The sequence below is a fragment of the Heteronotia binoei genome, chromosome 1 (genome assembly GCF_032191835.1).
Source record: "Heteronotia binoei isolate CCM8104 ecotype False Entrance Well chromosome 1, APGP_CSIRO_Hbin_v1, whole genome shotgun sequence".
Classification (NCBI taxonomy): Eukaryota; Metazoa; Chordata; class Lepidosauria; order Squamata; family Gekkonidae; genus Heteronotia; species Heteronotia binoei.
In genome coordinates, this window is record NC_083223.1 from 264,367,643 (window position 1) to 264,384,887 (window position 17,245).

General features: G+C 47.6%; 1 protein-coding gene across 1 annotated transcript in view; it reads left to right on the forward strand.

The window, feature by feature from the left end:
• ASH1L (ASH1 like histone lysine methyltransferase) overlaps positions 1-17,245 on the forward strand; it is a 135,561-nt gene that overhangs the window by 6,662 nt on the left and 111,654 nt on the right. The window contains 1 exon segment of the mRNA XM_060255104.1: positions 412-936. Within this exon segment, the coding sequence (XP_060111087.1) occupies positions 517-936 (420 nt within the window). The 5' untranslated portion in view covers positions 412-516.

Genomic DNA, 17,245 nt, shown 5'->3' on the forward strand with positions numbered 1-17,245 from the left:
TTCACAAAAGCCAGTGTTCTTTTTTAAAATTTCCTGAATTACAATGGCATGCAGGAGTGGGCAGGTTAGTAATTTATGTGGGCTGACCTGCAACCAGTGTTCCTTCTAAGCTGCGTTAGTGTGAGCCAGCTCACCGATTTTTAGCCTCCAGCTCACACATTTTTGTCTTAGCTCAGGAAGGATGACCCCAGAGCACACTAATTTATGCAGTAGCTCAAAGCTTTAATGCCAGTAGCTCACAAAGTAGAATTTTTGCTCACGAGATTCTGCAGCTTAGAGGGAACATTGCCTGCAAGCCTGTTTTACTTATCAATATTTCATTTCTGCAAAACGGAGACTTCTGAGCCTCAATGATTTTGGGCTGCTTGAACCGTCATTCTGATTGTGTTCTTTTTTGCATTTCTCCTGCAGTGAGAAGATGCTGGCGTCGAAGGTCTAAGAAGATTTGTTTTCTTTGTTTTTAACGTGGACCACGTGCCTGCTGTGTTGTGAAATTTTGCAACAGCACGTACTGTGATGGACCCTCAGAATACTGCTATGTTAGGGCTGGGTTCTGGTTCTGAAGGGTTTTCTGGGAAAAGCCCCTCTGCGGTTGCCACGGGCGCGGCAGGAGGCAAAAGAGAGTTGGCCCTCGATGGTAGCGCTAAGGAGGAGGAAGAGAAGAAGAGGAGCCGCGAGGAGAACGACGGCGAGATCGGCAAGGGTGAGAGCCTGTCCGACGTCCAGCAGCAGTTTTCTGTGAAGGAAACAAACTTTTCGGAGGGAAATTTAAAACTGAAAATTGGCCTCCAAGCTAAGAGAACTAAGAAACCCCCAAAGAATTTGGAAAATTATGTCTGCCGGCCTGCCATAAAAACCACTATCAAGCAGCCCAGGAGGGTGCAGAAGGCTGGGAAGATGACAGAGGAGAAGAATGACCCAGGACCTGCGAAACAGGTGGGTGATGTGTGTGTTTTGGGAGGACCACACCCACATTATGCCTTTGGGAAGAGAAACTAAAGGGTTCTGGGTGCTAGAAACAGATTCTTTGGAAGGCGTCGATACTTTGCGAATACAGGATCCGATACATTGGGCAGAATTAGGGACTGGGAGAAGCTGACTTGTTGAAACAGGCTTTTATTGTGTTCCTAGGAACTGGAGTAGGGGAGTTATAGGGAACTTCTTTGGAATCATTGAATACAGGCTGATCATTGGTGAAGAAGAAGAAGAGCCAGTTTGGTGTAGTGGTTAAGTGTGCGGACTCGTATCTGGGAGAACTGGGTTTGATTCCCCACTCCTCCACTTGCACCTGCTGGAATGACCTTGGGTCAGCCATAGCTTATCAGAGGTTATCCTTGAAAGGGCAGCTGCTGTGAGAGCTCTCTCAGCCCCACCCACCTCATAGGGTGTCTGTTTTGGGGGAGGAAGATAAAGGAGATTGCGAGGCACTCTGAGATTCGGAGTGGAGAGCGAGATATAAATCCAATATCATCTTCTTTGGAGGGGAGTTATAAGGAACTTCTTTGGAAGCACTGAATACAGGCTGATCATTGGTGATTGGCATGTGGTCACCTAGTCAGTTTTGTGGCTTACTTGGAACCCAGAGCTTTAGCGTCTTTGACCTTAGCCCAGTACTATGTAGCCACTGCCGTGCTCTGGCTTCCTGGTCTTCACCACAAAATTACAGATCTTGGGAAACTGTAGAGGAGTACTGGGCATGTTATGTCTGGATCAGTGGGATTCATAGGCAGAGAAAGTGTCCTTCCCCAGAATTCACTGTTACCTGCAGAGGTTTCCTTACAGATGAGTCAAGGTGGAAATGGTACTCTAAGAAATTGGAAAGTCAGTTTTCTAGATTTTGAGGCTTAAGGAAATGTGTATATGCTGCCTAGTTCAATATCTGAAGCCGGAAGATGTCTGAGCTAAACTTTGAGGGTGGCATTAAGTAAGATCTTTAGTCCCTCACGTAATCCCTTTTTCTTCTGGCCCTGAGTGCCAAAAGTCTGTTTACACTCAGTTCTATTCCCCCCCCCCTTTTCCATCCCTCTGCCCCTCTATAATCCCATCTTCGAAAACCCTAGTCTTGGAAACAGAAAAAATGCAGGATTTTCTCCGTTTGCACAGTACGTCCCCATTGACCTGCTGGGTTTGTTTGTTTTTATCTTGCATTCAGCACATGACTGTCTGCAGAAACCAATCACGGGCATCAAAATCTAACTTTAAATGGTAAACTAACATCCAGTACAAAATGATCCCTTGGTAAGGGGATTCTCCGGTGAGATGGATTGGGAGGGGATGCTTATATCACTGGATGGGGAGGGGCCGTGCCCGTGGCTCAGTGGAAGAGCTTCTGCTTGGCACACAGAAGGTCCCAGGTTCAATCCCTGGGATCTGCAGTAAAAAAAGGACCAGGGAGTAGGTGATGTGAAAGACGCCTTAGACCCTGGAGAACTACTGCCTGTCAGTGCTGACCTCGATGGACTGATGGTCTAAGGCTAATTCAGTATAAGGCCGCTTTATATGTTTGTGTGCTGCTTTCACTCCCTCTGGCCTAATTGATGGCATCAGGTAGGAGGAAGCAGTGTGTTCCCAGGCCTGATGAAGGAATAACTGACTTTGCTTGCACGCTCATCAGAATATTTTCCTTAAACCTAAGAAAGCATGGGATAGAGAAGGTAGAGAAAGAAGTACTTTTCTCCCTTTCTCGCAATATGAGAACTCGTGGGCATTCAATGAAATTGCTGAGCATTCAGGTTAGAATGGATAAAAGGAAGTACTTCTTCCCCTAAGGGTAATAAACACATAGAATTCACTGCCACAGGAGGTGGTGGCGGCTACAAGCATAGACAGCTTCAAGAGGGGATTGGATAAGCATAAGGAGCAGAGGCCCCTCAGTGGCTATTAGCCACAGTGTATTGTTGAAACTCTCTGTCTGGGGCAATGATGCTCTGTATTCTTGGTGCTTGGGGGGGCACAGTGGAAGGGCTTCTAGGGCCCTGGCCCCACTGGTAGACCTCCTGATGGCACTTGGTTTTTTTGGCTACTATGTGACACAGAGTGTTGGGTTGGATGGGCCATTGGCCTGATCCAGCATGGTTTCTCTTATGTTCTAATGCCATTTATGCAATTTCTGTTTCTTATTTTTGCACCCCAAGCACCGTGTACATATAGTTTATCAACCATCCTTACAATTACACTACGCCCTTATTATAGGTGCGGGTGGGAAGAGATGCTGAGTCGGGTTCTTGCAAGGCTCCCCAGAGAATCCACGGCCGAGCTGAGATTAGAACACCGTGGTTTGCAAGTCGGTTCTTTAGACTAACTCGCCTGCTTACGGTGGCTCTGCTGTTTCTGTCATTTTTCAGCCCATCCTGAACACAATGGTGTGAAACAGTAGTATTTGTAGAATACGACAGCAGCCGCATTTGAAAAGGCTGTTCTTGGCTCATGTACATTTTTCTTGGGAGGTGGTGGGCTCTCCTTCCTTGGAGGTTTTTAAACAGAGGCTAGATGGCCATCTGACAGCAATGAAGATCTTGTGAATTTAGGGGGAGTTGTTTGTGAGTTTCCTGAATTGTGTCAAACCCTTGCATTCACCCTTCTCCGTTCCTTCCCCATCTATGTTTCGACTGTAAGCTCCTTGCAGCAGTGCCCTCACGTTTGCACATAAGGCGCCATGCACACTGATCTGTATGTATACAGAAAACGGCATTCAGTTTATTTTTGTAGAAAAATGCAAATTGTGTTAATGAAGAATTAATTGGAGCCCCTTGGCTTCAGATTTGTCCCTTGGGGTCGGACAACCCCACCCTTCCCATTAGTGGGTTAAGCAGTATGCGTGTTAAGTGTTGTCAAGTTGTTTCTGACTTATGGCTATCCTATGTTAGCGTCCTTCAAAATGTCTTATCATTAACAGCCTTACAGACTGAGGGTGGTGGCTTCCTTGATTCCATCCATCTCTTGCTGGGTCTTTCTTATTTCCTAGCATTATTGTCTTCTCAAGATGTGACTAAATAGAGAGCCAGTTTGGTGTAGTGGTTAAGTGCATGGACTCTTATCTGGGTTTGATTCCCCACTCCTCCACTTGCACCTGCTGGAATGACCTTGGGTCAGCCATAGCTCTGGCAGAGGCTGTCCTTGAAAGGGCAGCTTCTGTGAGAGCCCTCTTAGCCCCACCCACCTCACAGGATGTCTGTTGTGGGGGGAGAAGACATAGATTGTGAGCTGCTCTGAGATTCAGGGTGGCGGGCAGAATATAAATCCCATGTCTTCTTCAGTGTGGTTTTTGGTAGACAGTGCCTTGATGTTTTGCTCGTATTGCATCATCCTGAAAGGCACATCTGTATGAGGCATCCAGAAAGGTGCAACTGCCAGTCTTGTTATCGGTTTTGGCATGGCAGGTTTGTCCCAAGACTAGGAAACACAAGCTTCACAAATCACCGTTCACCCCACCCCCAGGCCACAAATGACTAGCAGAGGAGGGTGAGTAATTGTTGTGGTTATTCTTACTTGCTCCTTGCATGGCTCAGTAGTACAGCATGTGCTTTGCACACAGAAGGTCCCAGATTAAGCGGTTGACATCTTTAATTAAGAATGACCAGGCAGCAGGTGCTGGGAAAAGGCCCTCCTTGCTGGAGACCTTCCTCTAGTTGCAGTAGCCAGTGTTGAGTTAGATGGTCCAGTTGCATTACTCTCTGTAATCCAGCTTCACGAGTACGGAGCGGCTGTGTTATTTTCAGCATTAAAGATGTGTTGGGGGGCAGTGTGACACTCTGGGCAGTGACCACTTTTAATTAACAGAGTAGGGTGTGTTTTTAAGCGCTTTGGAGACAGAGGAAGCCAAGAGGAAATGGAAGCCGTTGAACAGCCGTGAACCGCGTACGCGAACACAAGCAAACTAATTGGATGCTGAAGTTACATTTGGAGTTCTGCAAAAATGCGTGTGGCTGCATCTTTAGCATCCAGCATGTTTTATAACCTTTAATTATCAACACAATAGCCACGTATGGTAGATTATTACTCCCAGTATAGCACGGGAAGTGTGAGAATAATTCAGGGCCGGCCCCGCAGTGAGGTAACCCGCCTCAGGCAGCAGATTTTGGGTGTCATTAAGGAGCAGTAGATTGTCAGATTGTTCAGTGGTGTTTGTTAATTATCCCTGGGGGCACTGGGCTGATTTTCGGGGCTGGCCCCGAGGTGAAATTTGCTTTGTAAGCTGGAAGCCGAACACAGAGTCTATGTGGAGTATTGAGATGCGCTAATGTTTAATGGAGGAACATGCAGGTCTCTTTTCCGTTTTTAAGGTGTTTCTTCCAAAAGGGTGGTGGTGGGGGAACAAGACAGTATTCTGGGGTAGTAAGACATCTTCTATCTGACCACCTAATTCAGGGGTGTCAAACTCATTTGTTATGAAGGCCGGATCTGACATAATTGAGACCTTGTTGGGCTGGGCCATGTCAGGCCGGGCCATGTGTATACCTATTTAAGGTTAGGTAGCAGAAATATAAAGTTTATAAAGGATACAAACAAACAACGTTTTTTAAAAAAAAATAAAACATGCTTAAAACATTACCACTCATTGTTCTTAAAGGTGTTTTCTTTGTATTTCTCCCGTGGGATCCAGGGAACTGGGCAAAGGAAGCTCTTTCCTTCCCCAGAAGAGGAAGGAGCCTCAGCCAATAGAAGGAAGAGAGGCTTGGCTCAGTAGTTCTGCTGTATGATTGAGAGAGGCTGGCAAAGCAAGCTGTTATGCAGAAGGAAGCAAGAGAGATAGAGAAGAAGCAAATGACAGCCAGTCGCTCGGGGGTCTGTTTGGAGACCTCTGGGGGCCTGATGTGTTGACCACGCCACATGTTTGACACCCCTGATCTAATGGGCCTGGAGAGAGAGTGGAAGGACGAATGTGATAGGTAGTTAACTCCTGCATATTTCCTCCCCGCCCCTCATAATTGCACTCGTAGTAGTTTTTCCAATGTTGCATATGATGTGGCTGGTTTTCTGTTAACTTTGGTCAGGTACATATGAAAAATAGTCGAGACTGGGAGGTGCCTTAATTGTAGGGTTGGAATGGATTGTTTTGAAGTTTCTTCACCTCTAAGCTACATATTTAGGAAACTTGTTGGTGGAGTATAAGTGGGATAAGCCTTCAGTTATCGCGACTGGAGGCCAGTAGCAATTAAATGCACTTAATACTGAAATTCTTTCCAGCCAAATTAAGAGCTCTTCAGAGCTGAGAAGAGCGCCCACACTGTGTGGCTTTGCAGCTGTCTTTATACTGAGTCAGATTGGTGGTGTATCTACCTTTGCATGTTTCTGCTCTGCCAGTGGCTCTTCAGCCAGTGGCTCTCCATGCGCTTGCGGCATGAGATCTTTCCACTCTATTTCAGGCAGTGGTGGAACATCTGGTTAGTATGCTGAAGGTCCGGGTTCAGTCTGAGCAGCTCAAGATAAAGGATCTGGCAGTAAATGATGTGAAAGATCTCCGCCTTGAGCCCCGAGAGAACCTGACTGCCAGTCTTATTTACTTAACAAAGTTTGAGTCCAGCGTCACCTTTAAAACCAACACAGTTTTATTCTGGATGTAAGCTTTTGTGTGCGCGCACACTTCTTCACACCTGAAAGTGTCTGAAGCAGTGTGCGTGCATATGAAAGCTCATGCCCAGAATAAAACTTTGTTGGTCTTAAAGGTACTCCAGGATTCAAACTTTGTTCTGCTGCTTCAGACCAAGACAGCTACCCACCAATGCTTCCTCTAAGCTGTGGAGTCTTGAGAGCAAAAATTCTACTTTGTGAGCTACTGTCATTAAAGTTGTGAGCTACTGCATCAATTCGTTTGCTCTGGGGCTATTTTTCTTGAGCTAAGACCAAGAATGCGTGAGCCAGAGGCTAGAACACTGTGAGCTAGCTCGCACTAACTCAGCTTAGAGGGAACACAGCTACCCACCCGAATATTGGATGGATCAAGGGTTGGATTCCATATAAGAGCAAATGTATGTGTTCTATTACCTTCAGTATTTCCAGAGCTAGGACCCGCTTTTAACCCTACGAGTGCATGATAGGGAGTCAGGTGGCATCACTGTCAGGTGATAGAAACAGAAATAGTCTCAGATATGACTTTATTTGTGTGTATCAGTACGGGTTTCTCTCTCCCCCCCCCCCCCCCCAGTGTTTCAAATGTGTACAGAGAGCACAGAATGACCAGTGAGCAAGAATGGCAGGTGGTTGACCAGGCTGTGCACGGTGGAGTGAAGGGAGAGAAAGCAAGGCGCAGCTTTTGTTGGGAAGGAGGTTCCAGTACCTTCCTGTGCCTTCCACCACCGGGCTTCACCATCCCTTCTTATTCTTCCCCTTGTGTGCAAAGAGAGACAGGAGAAGTGGCACCTTTCATCTGTACTATCAGCAGGTCCTTCCAAAAAACCAGCAAGACCTTTGATAGGTCTGTGATAAGTTGCAAGCCCCTAGACGGTCTTGAGGGTTGGGAGACTACTGCTTTCACCGGAGGCCTAGATATCAAACCAGCGGCTTCACCCGTGCAAAGCAACTGCTCTGCTGCTGAGCTGTGGCCCCTCCCGTACAGAACAGCCAAGGTTGTTTCGGAGGTTATCTTTCTGGGTTTTTATCCTGAATCATCAGTCCTCGTTAACTTATGCAGGAAATATCATTGTGCTGTAGATGAGTCACCTTTTGTGCATTGGGCAGTGGGTTGGCAGAGCATTTTCAACTCTGCCTGCCGCAGCATACTACTCATAATCATGGATATGTTGATCCTAGGGGAGTCAGGAACCCCTTGTTACTGGACTCTTCTCAGTCAGCCTGCTTCATCTTTAGATTAACTCACTAGTTAATTTTGAAACAGGTAGCTTCCAGGTCTTCATTTTTTATTCTAAGCCTTCTGCCCAGGAATCCCTGCCCCCCCTAATATATAGCGGTTGTCATCTGCTGATATTCACCAGTGACAGAAATGCACTTGAATATATTCAGCAGTAGTTTATTCTTAGTGTTTCACATTCGAAGACTGAGCTCTGTTTCAGGGTATGTGCAGGGAACAGAAATCACAGAAGAGGGATAGGGCAACAGAATTCTCTCCTGAGCATTGCTTTTGTGTTTAGTCCCCTGTGAGGACTAGAAGCTTGCCTTTAAAAAAGAGAAGAAGAGCAGGCAAGCTGAGCTTCATAGAATGCCAGAATCCACCCCAGATCTTATGAGCGTGCAGCGATTCCCTGGTTTTATTCCGTTTTTAATTGCACGTAAGCTGTTTCTTATCTCTACCAGCACATCTGCCCGAAGTCCTTGCAGATTCCTGTCTCCTTTGTCTTTGTTTGTAATCTGCTCAGCCCGCTTAGTAGGTATCATTTTGCTTTCCTGGGTAATCGCAGTCCAGGAGCTGCAGCGGTTCGTCGTTTGAGGCGCAGATGGGCAAAGGCAGCCACTGGAATATTCCACCTATTTATAGCCGAGCGGCTTTCAGACTATTCCGGTCTTGGGGAATGATGCAGAGACACAAAGGTGACGGCAACAAGCACTGTGTAACAGCTGTAGTGTTTGATGCAGTTGAGACAATGAGACAAGATGGAACCTGCTTCTGTTCTCTCTCCGAGCTCCCCCATTTCCCTGAGAAACTGCTGAGCGCAGGTATCCTTCCCACTCCTTGTGGTGTCCTTGGCTATGCAGGTGAATGCTGCAGAAGGCTCTCCGCCGGCGGCTGGATTGCAGCCTGCTTCTCAAAATCCACAACCAAACGTGGAGACTTCCTTCCCTTCGGCTTTTATGGCTGTTGAGGAAAAGAGCATCTGGGAGGGGGCTCGGGAGGGGGGGGTGGAATCACGTTCCCTCCAGATCCAAAGCTCTGTCAGTGCACCTAAACAAAGATGATTTAAGAGCCGCTTGCGTGAGTGTTTTCCTCCCCATGCATTCTGAAATTGGGCTTCGGGGTGGGGGAAGGTAGCTATCTGTTCTGGCTTCCATGAAGAGTTAATCCTAAAAGCGCTTTCTGACTGACATTCTGGATTCGTGGACAACCTTGCCATGAGGCGGGGTGAGGCTGCAGAGTCAGGTGCTGGGTACAGGTGTAAACAGCCCAAGGGGCGACGGTGAGATCAAAACCGTGTGACACGTTGCATGGAAAGCTGTCCAAGGCGAATCCCGTTTGTTCTCATGAGGCTTGTGCCGGACAGTTTCCTGGAGGACTTTGTCCTTTGCCAACTCACATCCGTCAGGGTAGCAGTGGGTTTCAGACCGGCGGCTGAGCCCTGTGTGGTTTTCATGCCTACCGCAACGGTCCCAGTATTCAGAAACAAAACTAAGATCAGTTTCAGAGGGAGTAGATGTGTTGGTCTGCAGTAAAACAGACTACCTGATGACGACCTTCCTCCAAAAACTTATGCCCTGAAGCTCTTGCTGGTTTCTAAGGTGCTACTGGACCCTACTCAAACGAAATCAGTGAGCATAGATGAAGATGTGTACTTTTTTCTCCAGTGCAGACCCAGAGTAGCATACAGCATAGCTCTTCCCTCCTCCCGTATGTCCTCGCAACAAGAAGTAGGTTAGGCTGTGGGAGTGTGACTTGGCTCAAGGTCACCCAGCAGGTATCTCTGGCATTCTCATCTGAGTTTCCCAGATCCCAGACAGCACATAACCTCAGTCAGTAGGAATATGTTTATGGGCCTGGAGGGCTGCAGCTAATTTGTATTTAATTGCCATGTGCCCGCACAGGGGTGTTGCTGGAAGTCAGTCATATGGGGAGCCCTGTATGTTGGATGTTTTCATGATTTTGGCTGATACATGGGCATTTCAGTAGGTTTTGGGGATGATGCTTTGTGGGGACCTTGTGGTGAAGGGCTGTTTCTGAACATGTCCCCCCCCCCCTTTGAAAAAAAAATCTTGAAACAACTTTGTGAGATGTGTGATGCTGACAGAATGACAAGCCTGAGATTACCGGCTGAGCTTTAGGGGAGCGTGAGGATTCGAACCTGGTTTTTCTCTCGGGTTCAGCCTGACCCGGATAGCCTCATCAGATCTCGGAAGCTAAGCAGGGTCAGCCCTGACTGGTATTTGGATGGGAAACCTCCGAGGAACACCAGGGTTGTGATGCAGAGGTGGGCAGTGGCAAGCCACCTCTGAACATCTCTTGCCTCGAAAGCCCCACTGGGTGCTGGTAAGTCAGCTGCGACCTGATGGCACTTTCTACCACCACTCTCTGGTTCAAATCTGACACTCAAACTGCTGTGACTCAGCGGCTTCTAAGTAAGTATAAGAAAAATACTTAGAACAGTATAGCAGCTCAGAGCGTTAAAAGCAATTCACACACATTTATTGCAGTCTTTACAACTCTCTTGGGCAGACTGGTTTTATTAGAGCTGAAGAAACTTGGCTTGCTTAAGGATTCCCAGCGAGTTGGTGGCTGTGCCTACGGGTTTTATATTGTGAAGATATGAGAACGTACGAACTACCCTTCTGCACGAGACCAAAAAGGGCCATCTCGTCCTGTCGTTTTCTTTCCAGCAGCAACCGGCCAGATGTCTCTGGGCTCCTTCAAGCAGGGCTTTCCTGTGGAGTTTGCCTGCAACACCTGGTATTCAGTTGACTGCCTCTGAATGTGGAGGCTCAATTTAGCTGTCATAGCTGATAGCCATTGATAAGCCTCTCCTCCCTGAATCTTAACTTTAAAAAAACGCTATCTAAGGAATTTGTTACTAGAATTAGTTACTCTTGGGTGGAAGGTGTTGGCTGCAGCCAGACTGAAAAAGCCACAAATATGGATCCTGTGAGTTTAGGGGGAGGTATTTGTGAGTTTCCTGCATTGTGTAGGGGGTTGGACTAGATGACCCTGGAGGTCCCATCTCTATGATTTTGTTTGAGTTAAGGGTTCATCATATAAACAGTTAAGGGCAGGACTTTTTTTGCAGAAAAAGCCCAGCAGGAACTAATTTGCACATCAGGCCACGCCCCCTGGCATTACCATTGTTCCACACAGGGCTTTTTTGTAGGTAAAGCCCAGCAGGAACTCATTCGCATATCAGGCCACACCCCTGACACCAAGCCAGCCAGAACTGCGTTCGTGTGCATTCCTGCTCAAAAAAAAGAGCCCCGGTTAAGGGGCATTCATGATGGGTGGGGATCATTTTTAAGGTCAGCGCGGGTGTCTCGGGAAGCTGTTCTCCTCCCCACCCAACTGCGGCAAGAGGAAGTAAACTATTAAATTGCCTGCCTGTGCCCCAGCTTAAGTCCAGGAGGAATGAAACAGAAGCCGGGGGTTGAGAGAACACAGTGGGTAGCGCTGTGCAGAAAAACCTGTCCCAACAAGCTATGACCAGGGCGATATGTATCCCTCGAGAGAGCGCTGCCTTCAGCTTATACATACCTACCCTGGGCAGAATCACCAACTGTGGCGTGATGTTTTTTTTCCCATGTAAGGGAGCTTCGAGCATCCTCAGTGGCTATTTTGGGAATGAGAAAGGGCCTTGATTTGGACTCTAGCACTGTCGACTGGATTGCGGCTGCCTCCTCAGCTGCTTGTCCCTTACGTGCATGTGAGGAAAGCAGAAACCCTGCTCTCCCCGCAACCGTAAGTTTCCAGCGAGAATCTGCGTACGGTTGCAGTTGCTGTGGGGAAGCTGGGCTCTGTGCCAAGTCTCTCTCTCTCCCTGTCTTTCTCTTCCATGCTACAAAATCCCTCCAGCGCCAGCAGCTTTTAAAGTAAACAACAGAGCAGGATCCAGAGGCATCCCACCCTCTGTTACAGCGGGGCCTAGAGCCACAGATGAGCCTCGTTATGGACCAGGACTGGTGGGTGAGAAGAAAAGCCCAGGCCTTGGAGGGGGTCAGAATCTGCCATGTGGGAACCTGATCTTGTTCTCAGAGTGTCTGCTTGTGAAGGGTCAGTTTGCTGTGGCAGCTAACCGTTTGAGTTGTGAAAGCCATCCTGATTCATGTCCCACTTCTTCAGTCATTTTGGTGCAGTGGTTAAGTGCGTGGACTCTTTAAATGAGAGAACCGGGTTTGATTCCCTGCTCCTCCACTTGCAGATGCTGGAATGGCCTTGGGTCAGCCATAGCTCTCACAGAACTGTCCCTGTCCTCACAGGGTGTCTGTTGTGGGAGAGGAAGACAAAGGAGATTGTGAGCTGCTATGTGACGGAGATTCAGGGTGAAGGGCGGAATATAAATCCAATTCAGGGGTGGCCAACGGTAGCTCTCCAGATGTTTTTTGCCTACATTTCTCTTCAGCCCCAGCCATTGGCCTTGCTGGTTGGGGCTAATGGGAGTTGTAGGCAAAAAACATCTGGAGCGCTACCATTGGCCACCCTTGCATATCTTCCTCTTCATCATCTGTGTGAAAGCAGCAAGCTGCTGTTGCCTTTGCCTTTCCTTCTGCAAAATGGTCATAGTAACATTCCATACTGAATTGTTGTAACAAAGATACAGATTTTGAAATATGAAACACATTGGATGCTGTGGAGAACCCCCCCCCTCCCACACACACTCTGAATTTTAAAAGTGTGTGTCTTCTCCTTGACTTTGTGAGCAGAATCATAGAATTATAGAGTTGGAAGGGGCCTCTAGGATCATTTAATCCAAACCCCTGCACAATGCAGGCAGTTCACAAGTATCTCCCCCCTACACACACACCCAGTGACTCCTGCTCCATGCCCAGAAGATGGCAAAAAAGTGAGAGGAAAAATAAAGCATTTCCAGAATTCCTGGCCAAACTGGCCTAGAGAAAAACAGCACCATTTCCCTGGGTGTGTAACAAAGAGCCTTGGGAACTGGGCACTGGTGCAGCCCTTCTTGCCCTCCTTTTCCTGATCTGCTTAAGTTCACAGAACAGCACTGCTGTCAGATGGCTTCTAACCTCTGTTTAAATACCTTCAGAGCTCGCCTCCTCCTGAGGAAGCCTGTTCTATGAGGAACTGCTCTGTGAGAAAGTTCTCCCTAATGTTTAGTCAAATGCCCTTCTGATTTAATTTCAACCAGTTGATTCTGGTCCAACCTTCTGGAGCAGCAGAAAACAACTTGGCAGCATCCGGTATATGACAGCCCTACAAGTACTTGAAGATGGTGAAAGTATCACCTCTTAGTCATCTCCCCTCCAAGCTAAACATTCCCAAGTCCTTCAACCTTTCCTCATAGGATTTGACCCCTCTAGACCCCTCACCATCTTTGTTGCCCTCCTCTGGACACATTCCAGCTAGTCTGTGTATTCTTCTTAAATGTTAGCTGAGAGGAGGTGGCAACCCAAAGGAGGGAGTGGGCAGAGCAGAGTCTGCAAGTCAAGCAGACTTGATCCATCATAGATGCTTTTATAAAGCTTTATGGCAATGAAAAATTGTATCATCTCATGTCCAAGCCACCAGCTAAGGGTCATAGAATCATAGAGTTGGAAGGGAACTTCCAGGGTCATCCATTCCAGAGCTTCACCTTATGGTTTGGCTTCATCCTGTGGGGAGCTGTCTGTCCGTCTATCATTCTGTCATCCTCTCATCGATTGATCGATAGATGGATGTAATATTGCAAGCCCTTTGCCTACCATGGTCTCATCTCCTTTATACTTCCACTGTAGTCCCGTTTTGCTCCTTTGGTAATATTACATTTCCGCACTGCCTTTCCTTCCATAGCTCTCTAGCTAGCCACATTCTCCTTTTTCATTTTATCCTCACAAATGTACCTGCGAGGGTGCACATAATGTTTCCTTATCAGATAATTGATCCATCTGGCTCAGTGCTCTGACTACTCTGTCACTGGCTCTACATTTCACCCAAGTTCCTTTTGTCTGAGTTGCCGGGGAACTGAACATGCAGCCTTCTAGCAAAGCAAGTGATTTGATGCTGAGCGTGTAACTCCTGCCTGGGGGCTGAGACTTGGGCCAGGGTGAGAGCATCCAGAGGGCTTTTCTTTGCTAAATGGAGACTTGAACTCCCCCATTGAAGGTCAACGCTACACCACACTGGTTCTCACCTTTTATGCGGAGCGCTCATTCAGATTAGGTATCACCACTTATTGTGATCACCCAGTAATTGAAAACCATCTGGACGAGGTGTGCAATTTACTCTCCGTGTGCGTGTTAAGTTCTGTCAGGTGGCTTTCAACAGTCCCTAGGAATTAAGGGCCGTGGTTTCCTTGATTGAGTCGATCAGTCTCACATTGCATTTTCCTCTTTTCCAGCTGCCTTCATATTCTCCGGCATTATTCTCTTTCCCAGTTAAGCTGTTGTTCAGTCGCACAGTCGAGTCCGACTCTTTGCCACCCCATGGACAAAGTCACGCCAGGCCCTCCTGTCTTCCACTGTCCTCTGAAGTCTGCTCAAAGTCGTGCTCGTTACATTAGTAACGCTGTCCAGCCATCTCATCTTTTGCCGTCCCCTTCTTCTTTTGCCTTCTGTCTTTCCTAGCATCAGGGTCTTCTCCAGCGAGTGCTCCCTTCTCATTGGGTGGCCAAAGTATTTGAGCTTCAGCATCTGACCTTCCAGGAAACAGTCAGGGTTGATTTCTCTTAGGACTGACCGATTGGATCTTCTTGCAGTCCAAGGGACTCTCAAGATTCTTCTCCAGCACCACAGCTCGAAAGCATCTATTCTTCTGCGCTCGGCCTTCCTTAAGGTCCAGCTCTCACAGCCATACATACCATAGCTTTGACTGTACGGACTTTTGTTGGCAGGGTGATGTCTCTGCCAGCAAAAGCCCGTATAGTCAAAGCTATGGTATTCCCAGTAGTAATGTATGGTTGTGAGAGCTGGGCCATACTGGTTAGTACCTGCTGCAAATTTGAGCACGGCTTTCCTTCTTGGCAGATGTTTTGTTTCAACGTGGAAGAAGCCAGCATCCCATCTTTGTAGCTCTTGCTGCTCCTTGCTCAAGACTCACTTAACCAGCTCATCGTCTTCCCGCCCATCCCCCTGTCACAAGGCAGGCGGAAGTGCTTTCAAGCCCTGCCATCAGGCTGCTGCTGTCGCTCCAAGAGCAATTGTAGCCCAGCGGCTTTGCGTTTCCTTTCGTTGCCCGTTTTATGTCTGCCTCGTGTGTATTAAATCATGTCTTCCCTTCGAATATAAGCTCCTTGGCAGCAAAGGGGCTTGTTCCTCCCTGTGTTCTGGAAATCCCCATGCATGCTTGAGGTGCTGCAAATGAAATATTAATTACTGAAATGTATGAATGGAAGAATTCCTTAAAGTCTATAATTGTGCAACCCTGGTAATGGGATATGGGCGTGCTCTCTTAGCGATAAACTCTAAAGGGAACGGGGGAGGAAAAGCAATCTCTTGCCAGCATTGGAAAACTCCCAAGTGCTTCCTTTTCCAGACTTTTTAAAGTCTTGATCAGCAGCTCATTTTGATGAAGAACTAGTTTGTGGAGAGGGTTGGAAGGCAGGTCAAGGTTTCCAACCCTTTCTCCCTTATTGCAAAAAAAAGAGAAAAAGCTAAAGGCAAACACCAGTCGTTTCAGACTCTGGGGTGACGTCACATCACGACGTTTTCACAGCAGACTTTTTATGGGCTGGTTTGCCATTGCCTTCCTCAGTCATCTACACTTTCCCCCCAGCAAGCTGGGTACTCATTTTACCGACCTCTGAAGGATGGAAGGCTAAGTCAGCCTTGAGCCGGCCACCTGTACCCAGCTTCCAGACCTCCTACATATCCTAATGCCGCAGGCCTTGGGCCTTTCTGCTCTTTTCTCATATCCAGCCCTGCTGGATCAGACCAGTGGTCCATCTAGTCCAGCATCCTGTCTCACACAATGGCAGCCAGATCCTCTGGAGGGCCAACAACAGGGCAGAAAGGCCAAGGTCTTCCTCTCATAAGAACATCAGGAGAGCCCTGCTGGATCAGACCAGTGAGGGTCCATCTAGTCCAGCATCTTATCTCACACAGTAGCCTCAACCAGTTCCTCTGGAGGGCCAACAACAGGGCAGAGAGGCTGAGGCCTTCCCCTCATAAGAACATCAGAAGAGCCCTGCTGGATCAGACCAGTGAGGATCCATCTTATCCAGCATCCTGTCTCACACAGTAGCCTCAACCAGTTCCTCTGGAGGGCCAACAACAGGGCAGAAAGGCCAAGGTCTTCCTCTCATAAGAACATCAGGAGAGCCCTGCTGGGTCAGACCAGTGGTCCATCTAGTCCAGCATCCTGTCTTACACAATGGCAGCCAGATCCTTTGGAGGGCCAGCAACAGGGCAGAGAAGAGCCTTGCTGGATCAGACCAATGAAGGTCCATCTCATCTAGCATCTCACGCAGTGGTCAGCCAGATCCTCTGGAGGGCCAGCAACCGGGTGGAGAGGCCATGGCCAAGGTCTTCCCCTGATGTTGCCTCCTGGCTCTGGGATTCAGAGGTTGACTGCCTCTGAACATGGAGGTTCTCATGGCTAGTAACCTCAAATTGTAGCAGTAGAAAAGAGCAAGAGCCCAGTAGCATCTTCAAGACTAACAAAATCTGTGGCAGGGTAGAAGCTTTTGTGGGTCACTGAACAAGCGACATCCCCTGCCACGAATTTTGTTAAGTCTTTAAGGTGCCACTGGACTCTTGCTCTTTTCTACTAGTGCAGTCCTATTACCTGTTCAAAAAAGCCCTCCTGAATAACTCCATTCTGCCTAATTTGCAGAGTGGGAGAGCCTTCTGAACAACAGCCATCCCATTCCATAAGGTGGGTGCTCTTGCTCTTTTCTACTGCTACAATAGGCTAACATGGCTATTCACGTTGATCTAGGGCTGTACTGAAATGTAATGGCTCAGAAAGTTGCATCTGTAAAGGGGCAAGGACTGTGATCTATACTGCTGCATTGCTGCTATAAGCATGCTCCGACTTTGTAAATGTCATGTTTAAATGCTTACGCATTGTTTAAAGTTTGTTTTGGAGTCTGTTTTAGATTTCTACTTGTTTTCGAGTTTCTGTAGTCTGAACCACATTGCATGTTCATTGGCTGTCATGTTGATTGCACTTGATAGCCGCCCTGAGCCTGCTTCGGTGGGGAGGGCAGGATATAAATCCAATAAAATAAAAATTTGACTCAACAGTATGTAATCCTCCTCGATTCTCAGTGAATTGAAATAAACAAGAATACTGGTCCATGGACTTCTAGTTGTTGAGTCCTGCCTTAAACCACTTGTTACGCACAGCAAGTTAAATTATTGTCTCTTAAAAATGTGGACTCTTTCTTACAGAGAGCCAGTTTGGTGTAGTGGTTAAGTGTGTGGACTCTTATCTGGGAGAACCGGGTTTGATTCCCCACTCCTCCACTTGCACCTGCTGGAATGGCCTTGGGTCAGCCATAGCTCT